The following is a 26195-nucleotide window of genomic DNA, read 5'->3' as shown; positions in this document are numbered from 1 at the left end:
TTGGTCTTTACAACACACAATAAAGCACTCTGCCACTCCTGTGATTACCTATAACTCTCAGCATGTCACAGGATCTGCAGGACAGGCTGGGAGTTATAGTTCTCCCATGGGTTCTTAAAGCAGCACTCCAGTGTTACTTTTCAGTGCTGGAGTGGTGCTTTAAATATAAGCCTTGTGCCCCCATTCTTATGCTCACCCTCCAGCATCTTCATATAATACTTTACAGACACCACACTGGTCCCGCAGCTTTCAACATGTTAACATACTATTATATATAATAACACCACATATAATAGTATGTTATTTATGTTGTTAAATATTTTACCACTTTTTTGCTTCAAATATTTTTTTCCCTATTTTCCACCTCTAAAACCCGAGTGCGTCTTATAGTCCGATGCATCTTATATTCCGAAATATACGGTAATTGAACAATTTTTTGGGCACACATGGAATCATTCTAAGTGTAATAGCTAATTTATTTTTTTTTCAGAAAATAAATACATGGTCCTGTTTTTGCTCTGAGACGAGCGTTCATTGACATTATCTTGGGATACACATGGTATTGAATGATTACTAATAGGTCTAAATTTACATACAAGTTCTTTTTGGAACTTATACCATGTATACCAAATGGGAAAACGGCATACTTTTTATGTGAATTTGTAAGGTTTTATCTGTACATTGACAAAAGAAACCACTGTATTTTTTTGTACTATAAGACACAGCCAGGTTTTGGAGGTAGAAAATAAGGGGGGGGAATTGAAGCAAAAAAAAGTGTTGAAATATTTAATAACATAAGTAACATACTATTATATGTGGTGTTATTCTATATAATAGCAGGTTATTATGTTGGAAGCTACGAGTAGAAGATGTTGCTGTGGGACCAGTGTGGTGTCTGCAAAGTACTATATGAAGAGGGTGGAGGGTGAGCATAAGAATGGGGGCATAGGGATTATAATTTAGGCACCACTCCAGCACTGAAAAATAACACTGGAGTGCTGCTTAAAGATCCCATGGGAGAACTATAACTCCCAGTGTGTCCTGCAGATCCTATGGCATGCTGGGAGTTATAGTTCACCACAGGAGTGGCATAGTGCTTTTTTAGGTGTTGTAATAACTAACCTTTTAATTAGTTCTTCCTTGTACAGGTTGTGCAGGTCCTGCAGCCAGCCAGCCACACTGTGGGGAGGTAAAAAAAAAAAAAAAAAAAAAAAAAAAAGAGCTGGAGCATCCTATGACCGCACAGAGCCCTCACTCTTGTTGCCTCTCTACCGGTCATAAGAAGAAGCTTGCAGATTCTAGTGCCTTGTCTGCAGGACTTGTGGGGACAATGAAAAGGGAGGGCTCTGTGCTGTCATGTGACGATCTCTCCTGTGGCACCCTGCTCCTGCCCCCTCCTCCACCGAACGCACGATCTCCCTTGCCGCTGCAGGAATCCGAATGGCACTGGGGAAATCATGTGGGTCCGCTGTTTAAGTGAAAGATTATTCATTTGCTGCTCCCTACCCACTGCCAACAGGTGGGCGGTGAAGCGGCTAATGAATATTCCTTCACTTTAAGCATCAGGACCACGTGGTTTCCCCAGCGCCGGATTGCTTTAAAAGCGACATTTTCATGCCTCCTGCGAGTGCGATCCCATTCCGCTGCTGCCCACTTCCCACGTTACATTTGGACCATAAGACGCACCCCACACTTTTCTCCCAAATTTGGAGTAAAAAAAAAAAAAAAAAAATGCGCCTTATGGTCTGAAAATACGGTAACTGAAGACATTGATTTGCAATTAGTAGCTTGATCTATTCTATTTTGGTAGATATTGGTTTGTAGTGTTAGGAGGGAAAATACAATTTTGAACTATTTGTACATTTAACATATTGATGACTTGAGACCAAATCTATGGGAAGCTAGAAATTGATTTGAACGCCCCCCACTCTCCCATGTAAGCCCACAGGAGAAAAATTATAAAATGGTTTTTGAGTGCCGCTCACTTCCACAACAGAGGTGAGCGGTGCCGCTGATGTTAGGACCTACACAAGACAGGTACACGTTTTCTACATTAGAATAGGCCATGTGCATGCATCTCGGCAGGTATGTATCATTGGTACTAATCTCTGATGCGGAAATGACCAGTGCAGGACAAATCCTTTAAAGACAAAAAGGCACATGACTTATACAGTTAAACTCCTTAAATAAACCAACAAGAAGTAGCTGCTAAAAGCTGTAGATCACCTGCTCATTTAAGGATAGGAGCTTCTTCAGGGTGTTCTACAGTGTACCAGAGAAAATGATAAAAGATTTAGCTTACTAATATGTTCTGGGTAAGAACTTAATTTACCCAGATATGAAATTTTAACCGTAATACATACTAAGACCATTGTCTCTGAGCCAATGACATCTCACTAAAAAACTTTCATTGGGAGATTGGGGACTTTATAGAGATCATAAAAGAACATAATTAGGGGTCACATAAGTATGGGGTTTAAATGGGAGTCAACAGGCAAGAAAAAAAAAAGAAAGAATCTTATGTAAATTGGCAGTTTTTGGATGATCTCCAATTGACGTGCTCCTTAGTGGGAAGAACATTTCTTACCTTGAGTGGCCCTTCCTTTAGTTTTTGAGGATGTCGTGGGTCTGGTAATCGTTCAAACTGATAAATTCCTTTGAAAGAAACAACTGCCTTAGCAGGGACCCAAACCTTCTCAGTTAGGTCTCCCAAAGTTTCAACATAATACTGCCACGGTGGCTTTTTAGTGCCCGCTTCTGGAAAATAGAGAATATTCATGGGGAAGTGTAAGTAACAAAGAATACTACATAAATTAATCTTGCCAAAATAAAAATCCCCATTATATGTCAACAGGGAGTGACATCGCTGTTGCCTAAAGTGTCTACTACATAAAGGACACCTTCATAATAAGGACACCCAGCTGATACTCCAGCATTTCTTTCCCAGCTTAACAATATGAGCTCTACACTAAAACTCACCAGATTTTATTGCTCGATACATTTATACAGAAAAACATGGAGGGTATCTGGGTTCACATTTTTATTCCAATCCTACAGACAGGAATAATCTATTATTCTAAACTGGCTGTCACCCATTTCCACTAAAGGTTTTCTCCATAGGTCCCAAACATACGAGGATCTAAGGCTTCTTTTACACTTGCCGTGATTTTTGCAGCCCGTTTTTCTGGTTTGGAATAGTAGGGTGGGAAGAAAAAAAAAAAAAAAGGCGATACACAAATACGTTCTTTACGGTGCACCGCAAAAACAAGCTTCCGTTTTTGTGGCCCCACTGATTTTCACTTGGGGCAGTGTCCGTAATCCGTGAAAAATATCAAGCAAGCTCATTTTTTTTTGGGAGGGCTCGGAAGGGAAGGAGCTCCATTTGGAATGCAGACTTAGATGGAATGGTCTGCAGGTGTCACATTGCGTTTGCAGAGCCCCTAATGTACCTAAACAGTAGAAACCCCCCACAAGTGACACCATTTTGGAAACTAGACACCCTAAGGAACTCATCTAGATGTGTTGTTAGAGTTTTGAACCCCCGAGTGTTTCACTAGTTTGTAACTCAGAGCCATGAAAATAAAAAAAATCCTTTTTTTCCCCCCACAAAAATTATTTTTTAGCCCCCAGTTTTGTATTTTCCCAAAGGTAACAGGAGAAATTGGACCCCAAAAGTTGTTGTCCTATTTGTCCTGAGTACGCTGATACCCCATATGTTGGGGTAAACCCCTGTTTGGGCACACGGGAGAGCTCGGAAGGGAAGGTGCACGGTTTTACTTTTTCAACGCAGAATTGGCTGGAATTGAGATCGGACGCCATGTCGTGTTTGGAGAGCCCCTGATGTGCCTAAACAGTGGAAACCCCACAATTATAACTGAAACCCTAATCCAAACACACCCCTAACCCTAATTCCAACAGTAACCCTAACCACACCTCTAACCCAGACACACCCCTAACCCTAATCCCAACCCTATTCCCAACTGTAAATGTAATCTGAACCCTAACCATAACTTTAGCTCCAACCCTAACTTTAGCTCCAGCCCTAACCCTAACGGGAAAATGGAAATAAATACATTTTTTTAATTTTACCCTAACTAAGGGGGTGATGAAGGGGGGTTTGATTTACTTTTATAGCGAGTTTTTTAGCGGATTTTTACACTGAAAGACGCTTTTTATTGCAAAAAATATTTTTTCGTTGCCACATTTTGAGAGCTATAATTTTTTCCATATTTTGGTCCACAGAGTCATGTGAGGTCTTGTTTTTTGCGGGACGAGTTGACGTTTTTATTGGTAACATTTTCGGGCACGTGACATTTTTTGATCGCTTTATTCATGAATTTCTTTTGGGGGGAGGCATTTATACCGTTCCGCGTTTGGTAAAATTGATAAAGCAGTTTTATTCTTCGGGTCAGTACGATTACAGCGTCACCTCATTTATATCATTTTTTTATGTTTTGGCGCTTTTATACAATAAAAACTATTTTACAGAAAAAATAATTATTTTTGCATCCTTTTATTCTCAGAACTATAACTTTTTTATTTTTTTGCTGATGATGCTGTATGTCGGCTCGTTTTTTGCGGGACAAGATGACGCTTTCAGCGGTACCATAGTTATTTATATCTGTCTTTTTGATCGCGTGTTATTCCACTTTTTGTTCAGCGGTATGATAATCAAGCGTTGTTTTTTGCCTCTTTTTTTTTTTCTTACGGTGTTTACTGAAGGGGTTAACTAGTGGGCCAGTTTTATAGGTTGGGTCGTTACGGACGCGGCGATACTAAATATGTGTACTTTTATTGTTGTTGTTTTTTTTTTTTTTTATTTAGATGAAGAAATGTATTTATGGGAATAATTTTTTTTGTTTTCATTATTTAGGAATATTTTTTTTATTTTTTTACACATTTGGAAATTTTTTTTTTTTTACTTTTTTATTTTGTCCCGGGGGGGGGACATCACAGATCAATGATCTGACAGTTTGCATAGCACTCTGTCAGATCACTGATCTGACTTACAGTGCTGCAGGCTTCACAGTGCCTGCTCTGAGCAGGCTCTGTGAAGCCACCTCCCTCCCTGCAGGACCCGGATCCGCGGCCATCTTGGATCCGGGGCTGGAGCAGGCAGGGAGGGAGGTAAGACCTTCGCAGCAACGCGATCACATCGCGTTGCTGCGGGGGGCTCAGGGAAGCTTCCCTATACCGCCGGCACATCGCGATCATCTTTGATCGCGGTGTGCCAGGGGTTAATGTGCCGGGGGCGGTCCGCGACCGCTCCTGGCACATAGTGCCGGATGTCAGCTGCGATAAATAGCTGACACCCGGCCGCGATCGGCGGCGCTCCCCCCGTGAACGCTGCCGATCACATATGACGAACTATCCCGTCGGTGGTCATAGGGGCCCACCCCACCTCGACGGGATAGTACGTCTAATGTCAGAAAGGGGTTAAGTAATGAAAATTAAATGAATCGGATAACAGTAAAGGGAACAAGAGCTTGCAATCAAAATAGAAAAGCGTGATAGTGGGTGCATAGAGCCAACTTTGCAAAGGAGAGCAGCAACTTACTTTGGTAATGGGAAAACTCTCCTAGATTTAGAGTACAAACCATTATAGTATATAGGTATAAATGGCTTTACATCACAGACAGGTCCAATGTCAGTTTGTAGAAATAAAATTATTATAATATAGAGTACAGACCAAAAGTTTGGATACACCTCATTTAAATATTTTTCTGTATTTCCATGACTGAGAATTGTACATTCACACTGAAGGCATCAAAACTATGAATTAACCCATGTGGAATGATATACGTAACAAAAAAGTGTGAAACAACTGAAATTAGGTCTTATATTCTAGGTTCTTCAAAGTAGCCACCTTTTGCTTTGATGACTGCTTTGCACACTCTTGGCATTCTCTTGATGAGCTTCAAGAGGTAGTCACCGGGAATGGTCTTCCAACAATCTTGAAGGAGTTCCCAGAGATGCTTAGCACTTGTTGGCCCTTTTGCCTTCACTCTGGGGTCCAGCTCACAACAAACGATCTCAATTGGGTTCAGGTCTGGTGACTGTGGAGGCCAGGTCATCTGGCGTAGCACCCCATCACTCTCCTTGGTCAAATAGCACTTACATAGCCTGGAGGTGTGTTTGGGGTCATTGTCCTGTGGAAAAATAAATGATGGTCCAACTAAACGCAAACAGGATGGAATAGCATGCCGCTGCAAGATACTGTGGTACCAATGCTGGTTCAGTATGCCTTTAATTTTGAATAAATCCCCAACAGTGTCACCAGCAAAGCACCCCCACACCATCACACCTCCTCCTCCATGCTTCACGGTGGGAACCAGGCATGTAGAGTCCATCCGTTCACCTTTTCTGCGTCGCACAAAGACACAGTGGTTGGAACCAAAGATCTCAAATTTGGACTCATCAGACCAAAGCACAGATGTTCATTCCTTGTGTCCTTTAGCCCAAACAAGTCTCTTCTGCTTGTTGCCTGTCCTTAGCAGTGGTTTCCTAGCAGCTATTTTACCATGAAGGCCTGCTGCACAAAGTCTCCTCTTAACAGTTGTTGTAGAGATGTGTCTGCTGGTAGAACTCTGTGTGGCATTGACCTGGTCTCTAATCTGCTGTTAACCTGCGATTTCTGAGGCTAGGTTCAGATTGCGTTAATGGGACCGCGCTAACGAACAGCGTTGCACGGCGAAATTAACGCCGTGCAACGCGTCCGTTAGCGCGCCCATTGGCAGCAATGGAAACGCGCATCGCTAGCGCGTGCCATTTTCGGCACGCGCTAGCGACGTGCCGGTGTTTTGTGATGCGCCTTGGACGCTGCTTGCAGCGTCCGCGGCGCGCCCGAGGTCCGTTCCCTGCTCTCGCAGATCAGGGATCTGCGAGAGCGGGGACATTAAACGCGACCCCGAAAAAGACATTGCGTTAGCGCAATCCGCTAGCGCTTAGCGCTAAACGGATTGCCCTAACGCAATCTGAACTTAGCCTGAGGCTGGTGACTCGAATAAACTTATCCTCAGAAGCAGAGGTGACTCTTGGTCTTCCTTTCCTGGGGCGGTCCTCATGTGAGCCAGTTTCTTTGTAGCGCTTGATGATTTTTGCCACTGCACTTGGACACTTTCAAAGTTATCCCAATTTTTCAGACTGACTGACCTTTATTTCTTAAAGTAATGATGGCCACTCGTTCTTTACTTAGCTGCTTTTTTCTTGCCATAATACAAATTCTAACAGTCAATTCAGTAGGACTATCAGCTGTGTATCCACCAGACTTCTGCCCAACACAACTGATGGTCCCAACCCCACTTATAAGGCAAGAAATCCCACTTATTAGCCTGACAGGGCACACCTGTGAATTGAAAACCATTCTCAGTGACAACCTCTTGAAGCTCATCAAGAGAATGCCAAGAGTGTGCAAAGCAGTCAAAGCAAAAAGTGGCTACTTTGAAGAACCTAGAATATAAGACATAATTCAGTTGTTTCACACTATTTTGTTAAGTATATAATTCCACATGTTAATTCATGGTTCTGATGCCTTCAGTTTGTGTATATATATGTGTGTATGTTTGTGTGTGTGTGTGTGTATGTGTGTGTGTGTATGTGTGTGTGTGTATGTGTGTGTATGTGTGTGTGTGTGTATGTGTGTGTGTGTGTATGTGTGTGTGTGTGTATGTGTGTGTGTATATATATATATGTGTGTGTGTATATATATATATGTGTGTGTATATATATGTGTGTGTGTGTGTGTGTGTGTGTGTGTGTGTGTGTGTGTGTGTGTGTGTGTGTGTGTGTGTGTGTGTGTGTGTGTGTGTGTGTGTGTGTGTGTGTGTGTGTATATATATATATACACACATATACATACATACACACCCTTTCAAGTCAATGGGTCCGTATAAAAAAAAAAAAGAAATTTGAGAAACCAGAAATGCCATCTATGTTGCACCTCAGTACAATTTGTTTTTACATATTAGGAGAATCGTGGAAAAAGTAATTTTGGTTTTATGGAGGAAAAATGGATGCCACTGACAGTAGACAGTCAAAGACAAAAGAAAAAGAAAAAAAAAACCACGTTGAGATGAAAGTCACTAAATCAGTAAAAGCATCAGATTTTCTACAACACAGACAAGTGATGCAATGTGTGTGATAAGTTGATGACATGATGAGTATACAAATCAATGGAACTTTCTAATGGTACAAAGGTTTTGGACACAAGTATACAACCATGAAGGCAATAAATAATCTTTACCGTTGACATCCTGCTGAGGTTCGGCACAAATCCTGCATGGCCACCACGGGCGTTGACCCAATTTTGCCCACACAACAGCCCCTTCTTCAAAAATGCGGACAGGTAATTTTCCCCTTGGTTGTCTCTGGATAGACAAGGAATAAAATGCATTTAACATGAAAAACAAGTTCTCCAGCAAAGCCCAAAACATCCTCTTCTAGAAGCAATCTTAGGTCAGGTTAAACAAGGACAGTGAAAATAGACATGTGAAATCACAGTAAGGTCTCGTGAACAAAACTGTAAAAATCGGATTAGTGCGATCGGACGTTTTAATGAATAGCACTTACACCCATGTTATTTTTGGGGGCTGTGCACATCTTTAATTTTGGTCCAAGGAGAGAAGAAAAACTGCAGTATGACCGAGTTGTATCCGATTATCGTATTGCCCTCCGCCATTCATGTTTATGGGTCTGTGTAAAACTTTTAAAAATCGGACCCCGTGCTCGGATGACAGAGTGGTCCGATTTTCATGGACAGAATGAATAGAGACAATTGAAAATTTCAGAGTGTGATTAGCATAATCAACAGATTTTCTCAAATGAGAGGAAAAAAAAAGCCATGTGACTATGGCCTAAAGAGTATAAAAACATAGAGAAAAACTATAGTAAAATAGAGCACAGTATAAAATAAAAATGGGAATGAAAAGAGATTGAAACTCCATAATCGCAGTTTTTACAGTTGTCGCACTCCCACAACCCAAAAATACAATGTAAATGAAACCATTGTATATACCACAAAACCCTATCAATAACACCAGCTCAGCACACAAATCTCTGTAGTATCAATGTAGTCATACAGACCTGGAGAAGAACAGTGCCAGGTTATTTTTACTGCCTAATGAATGTCACATACAGATACTGTTCAGATGTGTCCGGTTGTTACATCTCTATAATTAACGCTGGGAGCTGCGCAAGCAAATGTGCAGTCTGAACCCCACAGTGTGACGCAGCCCAGGAGATCGCTGTATGCATAAGCACTGAACGCGTACCGCGATCTCCGACGGAAAAGCAGGGACGTGCCAGGAGGGTGAGTATGCTATATTCACCTGTCCCCGTTCCACCACTGCGCGCCGCTCTGTCTTACACGTCCTCTGCCTGTGACATTCAGGTCAGAGGGCGCGATGACTGGTAAATACGCGCCCGCCCACTGACTGAACAGTCACAGCCAGAGGACCCGGAAGACGGAGCGGCATGCAGCGGTGGAACGGGGACAGGTAAAAATAGCAAGTGTCAGGGGCCTGAGCCAGCAGCGACTTCAGCACCTGACCCCCATAGCGCGCCGGTGTCCCCGCCTGCTCAGGCCCCCAGCACTCGGCACCCAGCGACAATAGGCGAGTATGTCATTTTTCTTGTTTTTAATCGCAGCACCATACGGGGCATATTATACTATGGAGCATCTTATGGGGGCCATCAACCTTTATGGAGCAGCATACGGGGCATATTATACTATGGAGCATCTTATGACGGCCATCAACCTTTATGAAGCAGCGTACAGGGCATATGGATGGGAGCACCACACGACAGGATGGGAGCACCACACGACAGAATGGGAGCACCACACGACAGAATGGGAGCACCACACGACAGAATGGGAGCACCACACGACAGAATGGGAGCACCACACGACAGAATGGGAGCACCACACGACAGAATGGGAGCACCACACGACAGAATGGGAGCACCACACGACAGAATGGGAGCACCACACGACAGAATGGGAGCACCACACGACAGAATGGGAGCACCACACGACAGAATGGGAGCACCACACGACAGAATGGGAGCACCACACGACAGAATGGGAGCACCACACGACAGAATGGGAGCACCACACGACAGAATGGGAGCACCACACGACAGAATGGGAGCACCACACGACAGAATGGGAGCACCACACGACAGAATGGGAGCACCACACGACAGAATGGGAGCACCACACGACAGAATGGGAGCACCACACGACAGAATGGGAGCACCACACGACAGAATGGGAGCACCACACGACAGAATGGGAGCACCACACGACAGAATGGGAGCACCACACGACAGAATGGGAGCACCACACGACAGAATGGGAGCACCACACGACAGAATGGGAGCACCACACGACAGAATGGGAGCACCACACGACAGAATGGGAGCACCACACGACAGAATGGGAGCACCACACGACAGAATGGGAGCACCACACGACAGAATGGGAGCACCACACGACAGAATGGGAGCACCACACGACAGAATGGGAGCACCACACGACAGAATGGGAGCACCACACGACAGAATGGGAGCACCACACGACAGAATGGGAGCACCACACGACAGAATGGGAGCACCACACGACAGAATGGGAGCACCACACGACAGAATGGGAGCACCACACGACAGAATGGGAGCACCACACGACAGAATGGGAGCACCACACGACAGGATGGGAGCACCGGAAGAGAGTAGTACATGACAGGGTGGGGGAGCAAAATGGGAGCACGACGACAGGATTGGGGTGCAGGATAAGAGCACATTACAGGATGAGGGCTCAGGAAGAGAGTAGCACATGACAAGATGGAGGCACACAAAACAGGATGAGGGTGCAGGATGGGGGTGCAAGATGGTAGCAGCACATGACAAGATTAGGGAGCAGGATGGAAGCAGCATATACCAGGATGCAGACCATAACCCAATATAAATGCTTGCCACCCGGGTGTAGAATGGGTTCAATAGCTAGTTGCTCTATAAGGCCATGTGCACACATTCAGTATTTTACCTCAGAATTTGGCCAAAACCAGGAGTGGAGCAATCAGAGGAAAAGTATAATAGAAACATCACCACTTCAGGATTGGATTTTTTTACCCACTCTTTGATTAGCTTACAAATATTGAGATAAAGTCAAATACTCACCGTGTGCACATGGCAGAACGCATCTTCCCTAAATCAAGCGAGTCCTTGTATAGGAAGACTATAGTGAAATAACCACACACAATGGGAAACAAAACCTTATAAAGAATAATTAAAAACAGGAGGGATCCCCAAAACACTTCTGTTCATGTAATCTGTAGCACCGAAATACACATATTTCACCACAGCCCACTTCGGTAGTAAATTACTTGGATTTTAGCAAGTTATTTTGCCCACGACATTCCTAACAACTACCAGTGCAGCAAACCGTTTAAGGCAAATACAAAAGTAGCGAATTTGCTTTAGATTTTCATCAACCAATCCACGTTACATGAGGATTTCCCACATTCATGTGCTGCGTTTACATGCACACGCTGTGTTTTTCCACGTGGTTTACTTACAGAAAAAAAAAAAAAACACAGAAGTACAGTATCCGTGAGATTTGTGAAAGCTCATGTACAAGCGGCTTATTTTTTTCTGGCAGATTTGAAGAAGATTCGGATATGCAGTACATCATTTCTTTCACCCATTTAAATGAAGGGGGGAAAAAAACAAAAAAAAAACATATGCATCTATGTCACGCAGCGCTTTTCCTGCCAACACCCCAGTATTTGCAGCAAAGTCTGCGGCAAATACTGAACATGGCACACTTAGATGGACAACCAAAACTGCAGGATTAATAATGCAGCCATGATAGGTTCATGCCCAGACCAGTAGCTACAGGCACATTACGCCATCACCGCAGGTACCAAAGTGGCATAAGACATATGCTGAGAGTAATCCCCCACTACATTATACACACGCATTTGTCAGTATAGGAATAAGACTCTTAGGGTATGCTCACATGACATTACAAAAAATAATAATCAGTGTATAACTGTACGGATGAAAAGTCACCCCATGGCAGAACTCTCTCGGCATTGGAAAAAGCCAAAGTTGCACAAAGAATGGACAGGCTGCAGATGTAAGGCTATGTGCCCACGTTGCAGATTTCTGTGCGGATTTTTCCGCTCAGTTTTTCCAAAATCTACGAACAAACCCCTCAAATGGGTTTGGGAACCAAAAAAATAAATCTGTGCAAATCATTTTTTCATTTGTTGGCGTTTTACTTACAATTGTGACCAAGATAAGAGGAAATCAGTGCAGCTAGGTCCCGACCATCAGATGGGGGCTATAAACAGCTGGGCACAGCTGCACTATGCTGTTTGGGAAATCTCATAGAAAGGAATAAGTAACTCGGGAGTTACGCCAATAGTGTAGCTTGTTTTGCTACTTGTTTCCATTACTCCTATTCATTTTTATGACTGTCATACCAAAAGATAAGAGCAACTGGGTTAGGGCTCCTTCACTCGCTTTGCTGTGGACAAATGCAACATTTTACAGTGCCAGCAAAGTGAATTCGATATGTGAAATCTCATGCCGCTTATTTTTTTCTTGCAGATTTGAGCCTTCAAAGTGGTTTCACAAATCTGCAGCATGTCAATTCTTTCAGCGCTTTGATCCATTCAAATATATGGGGAAAAAAGTGTAAGTTAAAAAAAAAAGTATGAAAAATAATGCAGCAGGAGCATGCATATTTTATGCGTTTTTCCTTGTAACATTCTGGGTTTTACAACAGAAATAACTGCTGCAAATAGTTGTCTATTAGGCTATGTGCGCACTTTGCATAAATGGATGCAGAAATTCCTGCACCTCTAGGCATGAAAAACGCAGTTGCAAAAAGGCATGTTTTTGATGTGTTTTTGCCCTGATTTGAGCGAGATCAATGGTGAAAAACACAGGCAAAACCAAACAGAGGATTGACATGCTGCAGATTAAATTCTGCAAGTACATTACAAGGGTAAGTTCACACAGGGCGGTTTTGCAGGGGGTTTTTCTGCAGCAAAACCTGATCTTCTTGGCAGGAAAGAAGCTGTGTCAAAAACGCAGGTATCGGTGCGGTTTTTTTTTTCTCTTGGTCCATGCTAATGTCCTCAAATTTTCAGCAGCAAATAATGATACTTGCATTTTTGCTGCGTTTTTTCAACACTCATTCAAGTCAGTGGGTGAAAAACACTAATAAAAAAAAGCAGCAAAAACTCTGAGGCCATGTTCACACAGTGCGTTTTTTACCGCGGAACCGCGGCGGTTTTGCCGCTGCGGTTCCGCAGCTGTTTTCCATGCAGGGTACAGTACACTGTACCCTATGGAAAACAGGACACACTGTGCACATGGTCCGGAAATTGTAAAAAAAAAGCCGCGCTGAATAGCTCCCGGAAAAAAGAAGGAGCATGTCAATTCTTCTTCCTGAACCGCAGCGGTTCTGCACCCATAGACCTCCATTGTGAGGTCAAAATCGCAGTAAAACCCGCAGATCAAAAATATATCTGCGGGTTTTACTGCGATTTGATGTGCAGAACCGCTGCAGCAGGAAGTGCGGGGGAGCGGGCGGAAGTGCGTGGGCGGAGTGTGGCTGCCCCCCCGTGCTCCGATCCCGCCCCCCCGTGCTCCGATGCCCCCCCCCGTGCTCCGATGCCCCCCCCCAGTGCTCCGATGCCCCCCCCGTGCCCTAATCTCCCCCCCTTATACTTACCCGGCGTCCCGGTGTCCGTCCGGCCGTCTTCTCCCTGGGCGCCGCCATCTTGCAAAATGGCGGGCGCATGCGCAGTGCGCCCGCCGAATCTGCCGGCCGGCAGATTCGCTCCAAAGTGCATTTTGATCACTGAGATATAACCTATCTCAGTGATCAAAATAAAAAAATAGTAAATGACACCCCCCCCCACTTTGTCACCCCCATTGGTAGGGACAATAAAAAAATTAAGAATTTTTTTTTTTTTTTTTTCACTAAGGTTAGAATAGGGTTAGGGTTAGGGTTAGGGGTAGGGTTAGGGGTAGGGTTAGGGGTAGGGTTAGGGGTAGGGTTAGGGGTAGGGTTAGGGGTAGGGTTAGGGGTAGGGTTAGGGGTAGGGTTAGGGGTAGGGTTAGGGGTAGGGTTAGGGGTAGGGTTAGGGGTAGGGTTAGGGGTAGGGTTAGGGGTAGGGTTAGGGGTAGGGTTAGGGGTAGGGTTAGGGGTAGGGTTAGGGGTAGGGGTAGGGGTAGGGGTAGGGTTAGGGGTAGGGGTAGGGTTAGGGGTAGGGTTAGGGGTAGGGTTAGGGGTAGGGTTAGGGGTAGGGTTAGGGTTAGGGGTAGGGTTAGGGGTAGGGGTAGGGTTAGGGGTAGGGTTAGGGGTAGGGTTAGGGGTAGGGTATTTTCAGCCATTTTAGCCCTAAAAAGCTTCCTAGGAAACACACAGTAAAAAAAGGATAAAAAAAACGCATCAAAAAACGCATCAAAAAACGCATCAAAAAACGCATCAAAAAAGGACCTGCGTTTTCTGCCAAGAGCTGCAGTTTTTTAAAAAAACTGTCCTGAAAAAAAAAAGGATGGAAATCCTGAACGTGTGAACATACCCTATAAGTGACATGCTCTATGTCCAAAAAAACGCAGCATAGCACAAAATACAGATGCCAAAAAAAACAATGTGTGTGCATGAGATTTCTGAAATCTCATAGGCTTTGCTGGTATTGTAAAAAGCAGCTGAAAATTAGCATAACAAACGCAGCAAAAACGCCCTGTGTGAACTTAAGATACCGTCACACTGAACGATATCGCTAGCGATCCGTGACGTTGCAGCGTCCTGGCTAGGGATATCGTTCAGTTTGACACACAGCAGCGATCAGGATCCTGCTGTGCTGTCGTTGGTCGCTGCAGAAAGTCCAGCACGTTATTTTGTCGCTGGACCTCCTGCAGACATCGCTGAATCGGTGTGTGTGACGCCGATTCAGCGATGTCTTCTGGTAACCAGGGTAAACATCGGGTTACTAAGCGCAGGGCCGCGCTTAGTAACCCGATGTTTACCCTGGTTACCAGCGTTAAAGTAAAAAAAAAAAAACACTTCATGCTTACCTTCCGCTGTCTGTCCCTCGGCGCTCTGCTTCTCTGCCCTGTGTAAGCCCACAGGGCAGAGAAGCAGAGCGCCGAGGGACAGACAGCGGAAGGTAAGTATGGAGTGTTTGGGTTTTTTTTTATTGTGTGTGTGACGCCGATTCAGCGATGTCAGCAGGAAGTCCAGCGACCAAATAAAGTGCTGGACTTTCTGCAGCGACCGACGACATCACAGCAGGATCCTGATCGCTGCTGTGTGTCAAACTGAACGATATCGCTAGCCAGGACGCTGCAACGTCACGGATCGCTAGCGATATCGTTCAGTGTGACGGTACCTTAAGGCTGTGTGCACACGATGCGGATATAGTGCGGATCCGTAGCATTTTTTTCCGCGTCGAAACGCTGCAGATCCACAAAGTGATTTACAGTACAATGTAAATCAATAGAAAAAAAAATGCTGTGCTAATGGTGCGAAAAAATCCGCATGAAAAACGCTGCGGATCAAAAGTAGCATGTCACTTTTGTGCGGATCTGCAGCGTTTCTGAACCATTCCATTATAGAAATCCACAGTGCTAAAAAAACGCATGAAATCCGCACAAAAGCCGCAACAAAAACGCACAAAATCCACACAAAAAAACGCGTCAAATCTGCACCTGCGTTTTCTGCCAGGAGATGCGGATTTTGTGCAGAAAATTCTGCACCCCAATCCTTAACGTGTGCACATAGCCTAAGGCTGTGTGCACACCATCCAGAATTTGTGTGTTTTTTCGCTACAAGAACACGATAAAACCGTGAAAAAAACGCATCCATTAAGTACCCTATTAATAGAACGCAATCCGCAATTTGTGCACATTGTGCTAAAAAACGCAGCATGTTCATTAATTTTGCGGATTTTTCACGGATTTCACGCTATTTAATGCATTGTGAAGCTCCAGAAAAAAAAAAAACGAAAAATCCGAGGCAATTCCGGAACTCCCTGCTGCAGGAAAAACGCATGCGGAAGAATTGGCATGCATTTTCCCGCTAAACACTAGCATTTTACAAGCGATAAGTAGCATCACTTGGAAAACTCATTGACAGGTTGGTCACACTTATCAAACATAGTGTTTGACAAGTGTGAACAACGTTTACTATCGATGCTGCCTATGCGGCATCAATAGTAAAAAGATCTCATGTTAAAAATAATTTTTTAAAAATCGTGATATTCTCACCCTCCGGCGTCCCCGGCAGCCTTCCCGCTCCTCGCATTGCTCGCATTCCCAGTAATGCCTCGCGGCAATGACCCCAGACGTAGCATCACACGAGACCACACGTCATCACAGGTCATTGTCGCAAGGCATTACTGGGAACGAGAGCATTGCGAGGAGCGGAAAGATTGCCTGGGCCGCCGTAAGGTGAGAATATCACGATTTATTATTTTAATTCTTTTTTTTTTTTTTTTACAGGTATATGGTTCCCAAGGCCTGGAGGAGAGTCTCCTCTCCTCCACCCTGGGCATCAACCACACATGATCCGCTTACTTCTGGCATGGTGGGCATAGCCACATGTGGAAAGTAAACGGATCAATGCATTCCTATGTGTGCGGAATCCCTGCGATTCTGCACAAAGAATGAACATGCTCCTTTTTTCCGGAATGTGATTTCGCCGCGGAAAAAAAAACGCAGCATGTGCACAAAAAATGCGGAATGCATTCTAATAATAGGATGCTTAAAGGGAACCTGTCACCCAGAAAACCGCGGGTGAGGTAAGCCCACCGGCATCAGGGGCTTATCTACAGCATTCTGTAATGCTGCAGGCGTACTTTGTCTGCCCTGTTGAGGAAAGGTCAGAGAGGCCCGGCGCCTGCGCACTGCAGTACTTTGCTCTGCCCTCAACAGGGAGATAAAGTACGCCTGCTCCGGAGCCGGAGCTGAAGATCAGAAGAGGACGTCTTGGAATGAAGATAGGAGGCGCCGCAGCGGACCAGAGACACCCATCTGACCGGACCAGCAGCGGGACCGCCCCTGGGTGAGTATAATCTAACGTCTTTTTCTCCTCTTTCAGGTAACATCGGGGGCTTATCTACAGCATTACAGAATGCTGTAGATAAGCCCCTGATGCCGGTGGGCTTACCTCACCTGCGATTTTCGGGGTGACAGGTTCCCTTTAATGTAAGCGTTTTTCACGGTTTTATTGCGCTTTTATAGCGAAAAAAAATGTGAAAATTCCTGGGGACCGATCCGTGCACAGACTAGTCGGACAGTTGAGTCCCTGGTGGCTTCTCTCTGCCTGCTGATAGTGACTGACAGATCGCTGCCTACATGCTTGTATAGGTAGAGACAAGTCAGTCGCCCTTAGCGGGTGGGAGGAAGCCACAAGGGACCCGCCTTTCAGACTAGCATGCTGCATGGCTCGGTTACCGGCAGGTATGAAGAATGCTTTTCTCTGAAACACCACAGCAGTTCTGAGTAAAACATACCTGGCTGACATACAACCAGTGCCGGACACACGCTGCACTGCTCGGCACCATGTATCCGCAGTAACCTGGAACTAAACTTGCATGTGTTATAGGTTTACCCTCTGCATAGAAATGATTGAATCTGCAGATTTTAAGGGACCGGCAGACTTGACAATCCACACAATTTTTGCAGCAAGCGAATAGCTTTGCAAATTTTCATTTACATGCACATTTTTTTCCCCAACAACAACAATGCTACTTCTGAACAGGTTTCTTTTTCAAAAGCTATTCGAAATCAGGAGAGATTTAGTCCACATCAGTTGTGGCAGTTCTCTACAGAATTAATCATTTAGGCTACGTTCAGACTAGCGTTGTGCTAGTGTGCGTCGGGTTAGCGTCGGGCGATGCTTCGGGCTATGTTTAACATGGGGGACGCATGCGTTATTGTTTGTTGCGTTTTGCGATGCATGCGTCTTTTTTGCCGCAAGCGTCGGACCAAGAAAACGCAACAAGTTGCATTTTTCTTGCGTCCGATTTTCGGCAAAAAACGACGCACGCGTCGCAAAATGCAGCGTTTTTGCGTGCGTTTTGACGCGTTTTTGCGTGCGTTGCGTCGCCGACGCAGCGGCGCACAACGCTAGTCTGAACGTAGCCTTACAGGTATGTAAAAGTCTCATTTATATTATGCCTCTACATAACACTTGTGGACAGATGGTTCGCAAAAAAAAAAAAAAAACACGTGAATAGCACCAGACTTACAGCTACTCTATCAGTGAAAAATCGAGACAGAACATCTACACGATTCACGGACAAGGCCTTCTTCAAAAGGTTATGTATAAGGGGGCAGCCAGAACGCGCAACTGCTCATATGCAGCCGCAGCTCTGCCAGCCACACAGGCCCATTGCCACCACTTTAGTTTCACAACTGTGCAGCCACTGATCCTCAGGGAGTGGGCAGAGCATTGGCCATGTGCCCGCCACATCCTCTGGCCGTACAATTAAAAGGTATAATCACACATGGCAAGTTTGTTCAAATCCATGCGCTTGCTCCAGAAATGTACTAATAGATGCAGCAAAAGTTACCACCAATCTGCCCCATGAATGTTTCCTAGAAGCACAAGCTCAGACAGCCAATGCATGATCATATAATCACCACATATATACTGAGCTTCAATAAGACGGTAGGCAGGGTCATCGATTTTAAATTGATAGGGGTCTGACTATTGGGACCCCCAGTAATCAGCGTTTGTACGGCGCAGTGCTCCGCAGAGCGACACGTCCTCGCCATAGTTTCCACTGCTCTGTACAGCACAGCTTCCCATTTTTAGTAACAGTAATGCTTGGTAGAGCACCTCAGGCTCAGTTATTTTAATGGCACAAGGCTACACCAAGCAAAGCTACTACTAAAAACAAAAAAGCTGGTGTACAGCACAGTGTAAACAATGAAGGGGGTGCGTCACTCGAAAAGCACTGTGACCCCTAGAAATAGCTGACTGAGGCAGTGTCAATAGTCAGACCACCAACAATATAAAATTGATGATGACCTATTTTGAAGATCAGCCGCCTTGGAGGTCTCCATGACCCTGGCACATATTTGGAAGACCACCCTTTGACGCGCAGCAAAGTCTGAAACACTTTGAGCATGTGAGATTCCACTGCCAAGCAACAACCTGTAAAACCCTCCCAAAATCCCAGGATTTTGCTTACATCTTGTAATTCCAAGTTCCCAGAAGACAATTCATGGTTTCCTTCAAAGTCTTCTAGATCTTCCTCTTGAGAAACAGATTGATCTCCAGCACACATCTGACCACGTGGACCTTGGCCACTGAGTTCACCATCCAGCTGAGCGGGAGATAGCAGATTGTCAGACATTGGACTGGCATGAGATCCATTTGGAATTTCGGGATCTTGAATCATAGCTAAAAAAGAGGTTTTCTGCTCCCCATCTTTACTATTCATTGGATTCCCAGGCTCATCCCCCCAATCTAAGGGAACTAAATCCTCTAACTCTGTATCAAAACCTGGAGGGGTGCCAATTTTGGAAGTAATTTCCCCAATATTTTCCACCACTGAAGGCTGTTGTCCATACACAGGCAACGCCATGCCAAATTCATGTCCACCTAGGTTATAATGCAGAGGCTCCAGGCTATATTGGGACTCCATGTGATATGAATCAGGAGGGTGCATGCCGTTTTTTAACGGTTTACCGATCTTTAACGGTCCATCTGGATAGCAGTGGTTGGGATCAGGTCTGGCGGGTACGATTGCTGGCTCACTATTATTATTATAGAAGTACGGCGGAGTCGTTGGTTCTGGTCTTTTCATATCGTGAGATCCATTCATGCTTTCTCGATCCATCATGGAGGCAAGGTCTTGAAGCCTTCGTAGAGGAATGTAATGGCACGAGGGATCCTGCCCATAACCCGGTGGATGGCTCTGCAGCGGAGAAGTCAGTGGCACGCTGCAGCCGTTCCGTGGCTCGGGGTCTCGGCCCCTCTTATATGGGGCATCTGGATCAATGTAGTAGCTGGGAGCACTGCTGAGCCTGCCTAGGTCACAGGCTTCATCCATCCTGTGCAGGCATGAACCTAGGCATAGAAAAGACACATGAGCAGCAGGCAGGAGCCAAACAATGGAGGATGCTAGACATTCACATACAAAGGCTGCCCCATCCCGAGCTCCACTGCACGGAGCACATACCCACTAAGTGCAACCCCGTCCTCTAGCCAAAATGGCAGCCACCCTCAGCAGCAGAGGCCTACATGAGCGCCCAGCCTGCGCCTAGCGGGAAGGAGGGGGCCGCACGATACGCTGCGCCGCCATGTGAGCACAGGTCATACGAGCGCCGGCCGGGATAAGCCCGAGGACCGGCTTTGTCCTGCACGGTGCACACAGGCAGCGCCGAGCACAGCCACACGGCACCGGCACGCGTCTGCACGGTGGCCCTGCACCTCTGCGGTGTGCTGCCGGAATGGAGGATGGAGAAGTGTGCCCCCCGGCCTTACCGTGCGCCTGCCCCTCATCACAGAGCGCTAGGCCCGCAGCCGTCTGCACTACCTCCCCCGGCCGCACTGCACGCAGCGGCCACTGCTGGCTGCTTTCTTGCCTCAGAGCGGAGGGCGTGCGGAGCCTGCGTGGGGGAGGGGAGGCTGCAGTCAGGAGGCAGCCGAGGTAGTCGTCGGGAGGCTGCACTGCTGTGGGGGAGGGGTGACACTGCTCGCCTGGCACTGGGGGCAGCACACACACGGGCAGGGGTAGTTAGCTTCTGGGAAGGGCTCACACAATATCAAAATGGCGGGCCGGGCGCGGCCTGTCCCCTCTCCTGCATTGCTGACTGGTGGCCGCCACTCTCACACCTTGTCTCCATTATGTCCGGCCTGTCTGCAGTACTGTGTGCATGGCTGACTAGTGCCGTCCATTCCTCTGAGCTGAGCATGGCCTAATGAATAAACATGAGCAGTTTCCTGTCATGGAGGCAGCCACCTAGAGGTCGCCCGTGCCTTGTACAGCACTAGGCCTCTGAGCACAGCTCTCGGGTCCTGGCTGGGGCTGACATGGGAGAACTGCACAAGTAGCAAATCCCTTGGTTATTAGGCTTCCCTTGTGTCTGAGGTGCCACAAATCCCATACCTTGTGCCTGAGATGCCACAGAGCCCATACCTTGTATCAGGTGCCACAGAGCCCATACCTTGTGTCTGAGGTGCCACAGATTCCATTCCTTGTGTCTGAGTTGCCACAGAGCCCATACCTTGTGCCTGAGGTGCCACAGAGCCCATACCTTGTGTCTGAGGTGCCACAAATCCCATACCTTGTGTCTGAGGTGCCACAGAGCCCATACCTTGTGTCTGAGGTGCCACAAATCCCATACCTTGTGTCTGAGGTGCCACAAATCCCATACCTTGTGTCTGAGGTGCCACAGAGCCCATACCTTGTGTCTGAGGTGCCACAGATCCCATACCTTGTGTCTGAGGTGCCACAGAGCCCATACCTTGTGTCTGAGGTGCCACTGAACCCATACCTTGTGTCAAGTGCCACACATCCCATACCTTGTGTCTGAGGTGCCACAGATCTGATACCTTGTGTCTGAGGTGCCACAGAGCCCATACCTTGTGTCTGAGGTGCCACAGAGCCCATACCCCGTGCCTGAGATGCCACAGATCCCATACCTTGTGCCTGAAATGCCACAGAGCCCATACCTTGTGCCTGAGGTGCCGCAGAGCCCATACCTTGTGTCTGAGGTGCCACAAATCCCATACCTTGTGTCTGAGGTGCCACAAATCCCATACCTTGTGTCTGAGGTGCCACAAATCCCATACCTTGTGTCTGAGGTGCCACAGAGCCCATACCTTGTGTCTGAGGTGCCACAGATCCCATACCTTGTGTCTGAGGTGCCACAGAGCCCATACCTTGTGTCTGAGGTGCCACAGATTCCATACCTTGTGTTTGAGGTGCCACACAGCCCATACCTCCTGTCTGAGGTGCCACACAGCCAATACCTCCCGTCTGAGGTGCCACAGAGCCCATACCTTGTATCAGGTGCCACAGAGCCCATACCTTGTGTCTGAGGTGCCGCAGATTCCATTCCTTGTGTCTGAGTTGCCACAGAGCCCATACCTTGTGCCTGAGGTGCCACATAGCCCATACCTTGTGTCTGAGGTGCCACAAATCCCATACCTTGTGTCTGAGGTGCCACAGAGCCCATACCTTGTGTCTGAGGTGCCACAGATCCCATACCTTGTGTCTGAGGTGCCACAGAGCCCATACCTTGTGTCTGAGGTGCCACAGATCCCATACCTTGTGTCAAGTGCCACACATCCCATACCTTGTGTCTGAGGTGCCACAGATCTCATATCTTGTGTCTGAGGTGCCGCAGAGCCCATACCTTGTGTCTGAGGTGCCACAGAGCCCATACCTTGTGTCTGAGGTGCCACAGAGCCCATACCCCGTGCCTGAGATGCCACAGATCCCATACCTTGTGTCTGAGATGCCACAGAGCCCATACCTTGTGCCTGAGGTGCCACATAGCCCATACCTTGTGTCTGAGGTGCCACAAATCCCATACCTTGTGTCTGAGGTGCCACAGAGCCCATACCTTGTGTCTGAGGTGCCACAGATCCCATACCTTGTGTCAAGTGCCACACATCCCATACCTTGTGTCTGAGGTGCCACAGATCTCATATCTTGTGTCTGAGGTGCCGCAGAGCCCATACCTTGTGTCTGAGGTGCCACAGAGCCCATACCTTGTGTCTGAGGTGCCACAGAGCCCATACCCTGTGCCTGAGATGCCACATATCCCATACCTTGTGCCTGAGATGCCACAGAGCCCATACCTTGTGCCTGAGGTGCCACTGAACCCATACCTTGTGTCAAGTGCCACACATCCCATACCTTGTGTCTGAGGTGCCACAGATCTCATACCTTGTGTCTGAGGTGCCACAGAGCCCATACCTTGAGTCTGAGGTGCCACAGATCCCATACCTTCTGTTTGATGTGCCACAGATCCCATACCTTGTGTCAGGTGCCACAGATCCCATTCCTTGTGTCTGAGGTGCCACAGATCCCAATATGTGGCCACATTGCAGTGCAAAGGTGGTCTTCTCTCAGCAGCCGAAGCATTGTTGTAATGCTCGCTCCCTGAATGGATGGCATGAGTGAGGATTGCGGCCCCACTGTGCCACAAACCGGACTACCCTGGAGGGGGTGACTAAGCAGCTACCTTGGTGTTCACTGGAACCTCTAGTTGTGAGGTCAGACTTGTGCGGCAGGTAGCTACCAGGTACCACTCCAGGACGGTGTCTGGCTGTAGCATCTGATCCCACTGGGGAACGGAACACAAGCATCAGGTGCGGGCAAGTATGGGTGGGCACGACTGGTACTCAGGCGGGCACGGCTGGCACTCTGGTAGACAGGCTGGCATGGCAGGCAGTCTGGCGGGCACGGCTGGCTCTCAGGCAAGCAGGCACGGCTGGCACTCTGGCTGGCGGGCTTGGCAGGCATGGCTGGCACTCAGGCAGGCTGGAACAGCTGGCACTGGTAGGCACGGCTGGCACTCTGGCAGGCGGGCAAGGAACAGGCTGGAGGAGTCGGGACTGTAACGGGTAGGGCAGGAACAAAGGCAGGTACGAGTAGGAAAAGGGAACAGATAGGAACCAGTTCAGACTGGAGGAACAAAGACACACAGGGTCCGGAGCAGGTACAGAGCAAAGCCGCAGGATGCGGCAAGCAGAGCAGAACCTCAGGACGTGGAGAGCAGAACAGAGCCGCTGGATGCGGAGCAGAGCAGAGCCGAAGGACGCGGAGAGCAGAGCTGCAGGTTGCGCAGACAGAGCAGAAGGAGTAGACACTAGGATACACACAGCTGAGGAGAGAAGGCAACAAACAAGGATACAAACAGGTACAGACCAGAGTTCAGACAAGGACAGACACGGGAACAAGTACAGGACAAGGTTTCAGGCCTGGGTATACAGCCCCCAGGGTGGTAGAAATGAGACACAAGAATACAGACACGGGCCTGGGTATGCAGTCCCCAGGGTGCCAGAGACAGGACAGGACCTGGCAACTCAGAAGCAAGACACTGAGAAAGTACGTTGCTCAGGCATCTCCCAGTGGGTGGAGATGCCTTAAGGACCTGATGCCTCCTAGCAATAGGTTGGGGACATATTAGGAGAGTGCACACAATCTCTATAAGAATCAGGAAGTGCCGGGGCTGCTGCCCTAAGCATACAGCCAGGAAGCATGCAGCAAGCAAGGGCATGAGGCCCTGAGCATGGAGCCGGCAGAGGACAGAACTCACAGCCTGGCCTGGAGTGGTGAGTAAGATGGGAGATGGGAAGCCATGCAGTGATGGCGGTAGGGATGTTACAATTGTCCATTGGTGGTTTACTGGTGGATGAGCGCATCAATGAAGCAGATATTTGGGAAAGATGGGCACATTCCCCAAATCTGGTTTGGTCTGGCTAAAGTACACATGTGGTCAAAATATTTGGTAGCGCTCGTTTAAAGACAGAAAAACCCACAATGGTCACAGAAATAACTTGAATGTGACAAAAGTAATAATAAAAAAAAGATCTATGAGAATGAACAAATGAAAGTCAGACATTGCTTTTCAACCATACTTCCACAAAATGTTTAAAATAATAAAACTCATGAAATAGGCCTGGACAGAAATAATGGTACTCTTAAAGGGAACCTGTCACCCCGTATTTTAAAGATGAGATAAAAATGGCATTAACAAGGGCCAGAGCTGAGCTTTACAGTACTGTCTTCTGTGTGTTTATATTCCGCACCTATCTTGCCGAAATACCTTTTGAAAGTCGGCGTTTGGTGCTGTCACTCAGTCAGGTCTGGTCAGATGGGCGTTGATAAGTTGCGGTTCCTCCCCCCTGCTCCTCGGCGTGTATGACTTAAATGCGCTCTGTGAATCACACAGATCGCGCACTTTTTTCGCAGTTGCGCATTAAATGAGCCTCTTGCGCCTGCGCATTATGCTGTGCCCAACTGTGGGCATAGCGTACGTTACATCACTGCGCAGGCGCTTGTCGGCACTTTTACCTGTGTGCCCCGGAAGTGGTTATATGCGCATTTAATGTATAGCTGGATGCCGGTAAAACTTACGATCGCAGGTGGGGCTGAGAAACTGTTACCGGCATCCAGCTATACAGTATGCGCCTATGACCACTGTTGTGAATTCTGTGGCTGAGTTCACTTCTGTGGTCACAAGTGGTATTGCAGTCTCTGGGCTTCCTCCCTCAGGTGTTTTGGTGAGCTCGTTGGCTGCCTTGCTATTTAGCTCCACCTGAGTCTGTCTTCCTTGCTCCTTGTCAATGTTCCAGTGTTGGATCTGAGCTACTGCATCTTTCCTTGGGCCTGCTGCTCTGCTAGATAAGTGCTTCTAGTTTGTTTTCTGTTTTTTCTGTCCAGCTTGTTATTATCTATTGCTGGTAGCTCTGAGAAGCAAAGGGGTGCACCGCCGTGCTGTTAGTTCGGCACGGTGGGTCTTTTTGCCCCTTTGCGTGGTTTTCGTTTTAGGGTTTTTTGTAGACTGCATAGTTCTCTTTGCTATCCTCGCTCTGTCTAGAATATCGGGCCTCACTTTGCTGAATCTATTTCATTCCTACGTTTGTCTTTTCATCTTGCTAACAGTCATTATATGTGGGGGCTGCCTATTCCTTTGGGGTATTTCTCTGAGGTAAGTCAGGCTTGTATTTCTATCTTCAGGCTAGTCAGCTCCTCAGGCAGTGCCGAGTTGCATAGGTAGTGGATAGGCGCAATCCACTGCTGCTTCCAGTTGTGTGAGGATAGATCAGGTACTGCAGTCTACAGAGATTCCACGTCTCAGAGCTCGTCCTATTGTTTTGGGTTATTGCCAGATCTCTGTATGTGCGCTGATTACTGCACGCTGTGTTGCCTGATTGCCAGCCATAACAGTACAAGGAGCCATTCAATGATTTCCAATAGAGGGAAAAAAGAAATCCTGACATCATTTTTTTTTCTTAGCTCTGTCTTCAGTCTTTTTTTTCCCCTAGACATTAGAGTGCTTCAGGACACAGCTGTGGACATGGATATTCAGGCTCTGTGCTCCTCAATGGATAATCTCGTTGTAAATGTACAAAAGATTCAAGATACTATTGATCAGAAATCGATGCTAGAACCAAGAATTCCGATTCCTGATTTGTTTTTTGG

General features: G+C 46.9%; 1 protein-coding gene across 2 annotated transcripts in view; it reads right to left on the bottom strand.

Annotated features, from left to right (window-relative positions):
- The window catches only part of NSD1 (nuclear receptor binding SET domain protein 1), a 149875-nt gene extending 128855 nt beyond the window's left edge, over window positions 1–21020 (bottom strand). The window contains exons 1-4 of one of the 2 annotated variants that reach the window (XM_069763951.1): window positions 20870–21020; window positions 19221–20101; window positions 8243–8366; window positions 2588–2757 (exon numbers count right to left, since the gene is read on the bottom strand). In XM_069763951.1, coding sequence (XP_069620052.1) covers window positions 2588–2757; window positions 8243–8366; window positions 19221–20084 — 1158 coding nt within the window. In that variant the 5' untranslated portion in view covers window positions 20085–20101; window positions 20870–21020. Of the gene's footprint in view, window positions 1–2587; window positions 2758–8242; window positions 8367–19220; window positions 20102–20518; window positions 20711–20869 lie in introns of those variants that run through there. The other variant, XM_069763952.1, reaches the window with a different exon arrangement.
- Window positions 21021–26195: the final 5175 nt, after the last annotated feature.

The sequence above is a fragment of the Ranitomeya imitator genome, chromosome 4 (genome assembly GCF_032444005.1).
Source record: "Ranitomeya imitator isolate aRanImi1 chromosome 4, aRanImi1.pri, whole genome shotgun sequence".
Lineage (NCBI taxonomy): Eukaryota > Metazoa > Chordata > Amphibia > Anura > Dendrobatidae > Ranitomeya > Ranitomeya imitator.
The sequence above is the reverse complement of the archived record's forward strand: the minus strand, read 5'-3'. Positions and strand labels throughout refer to the sequence as shown.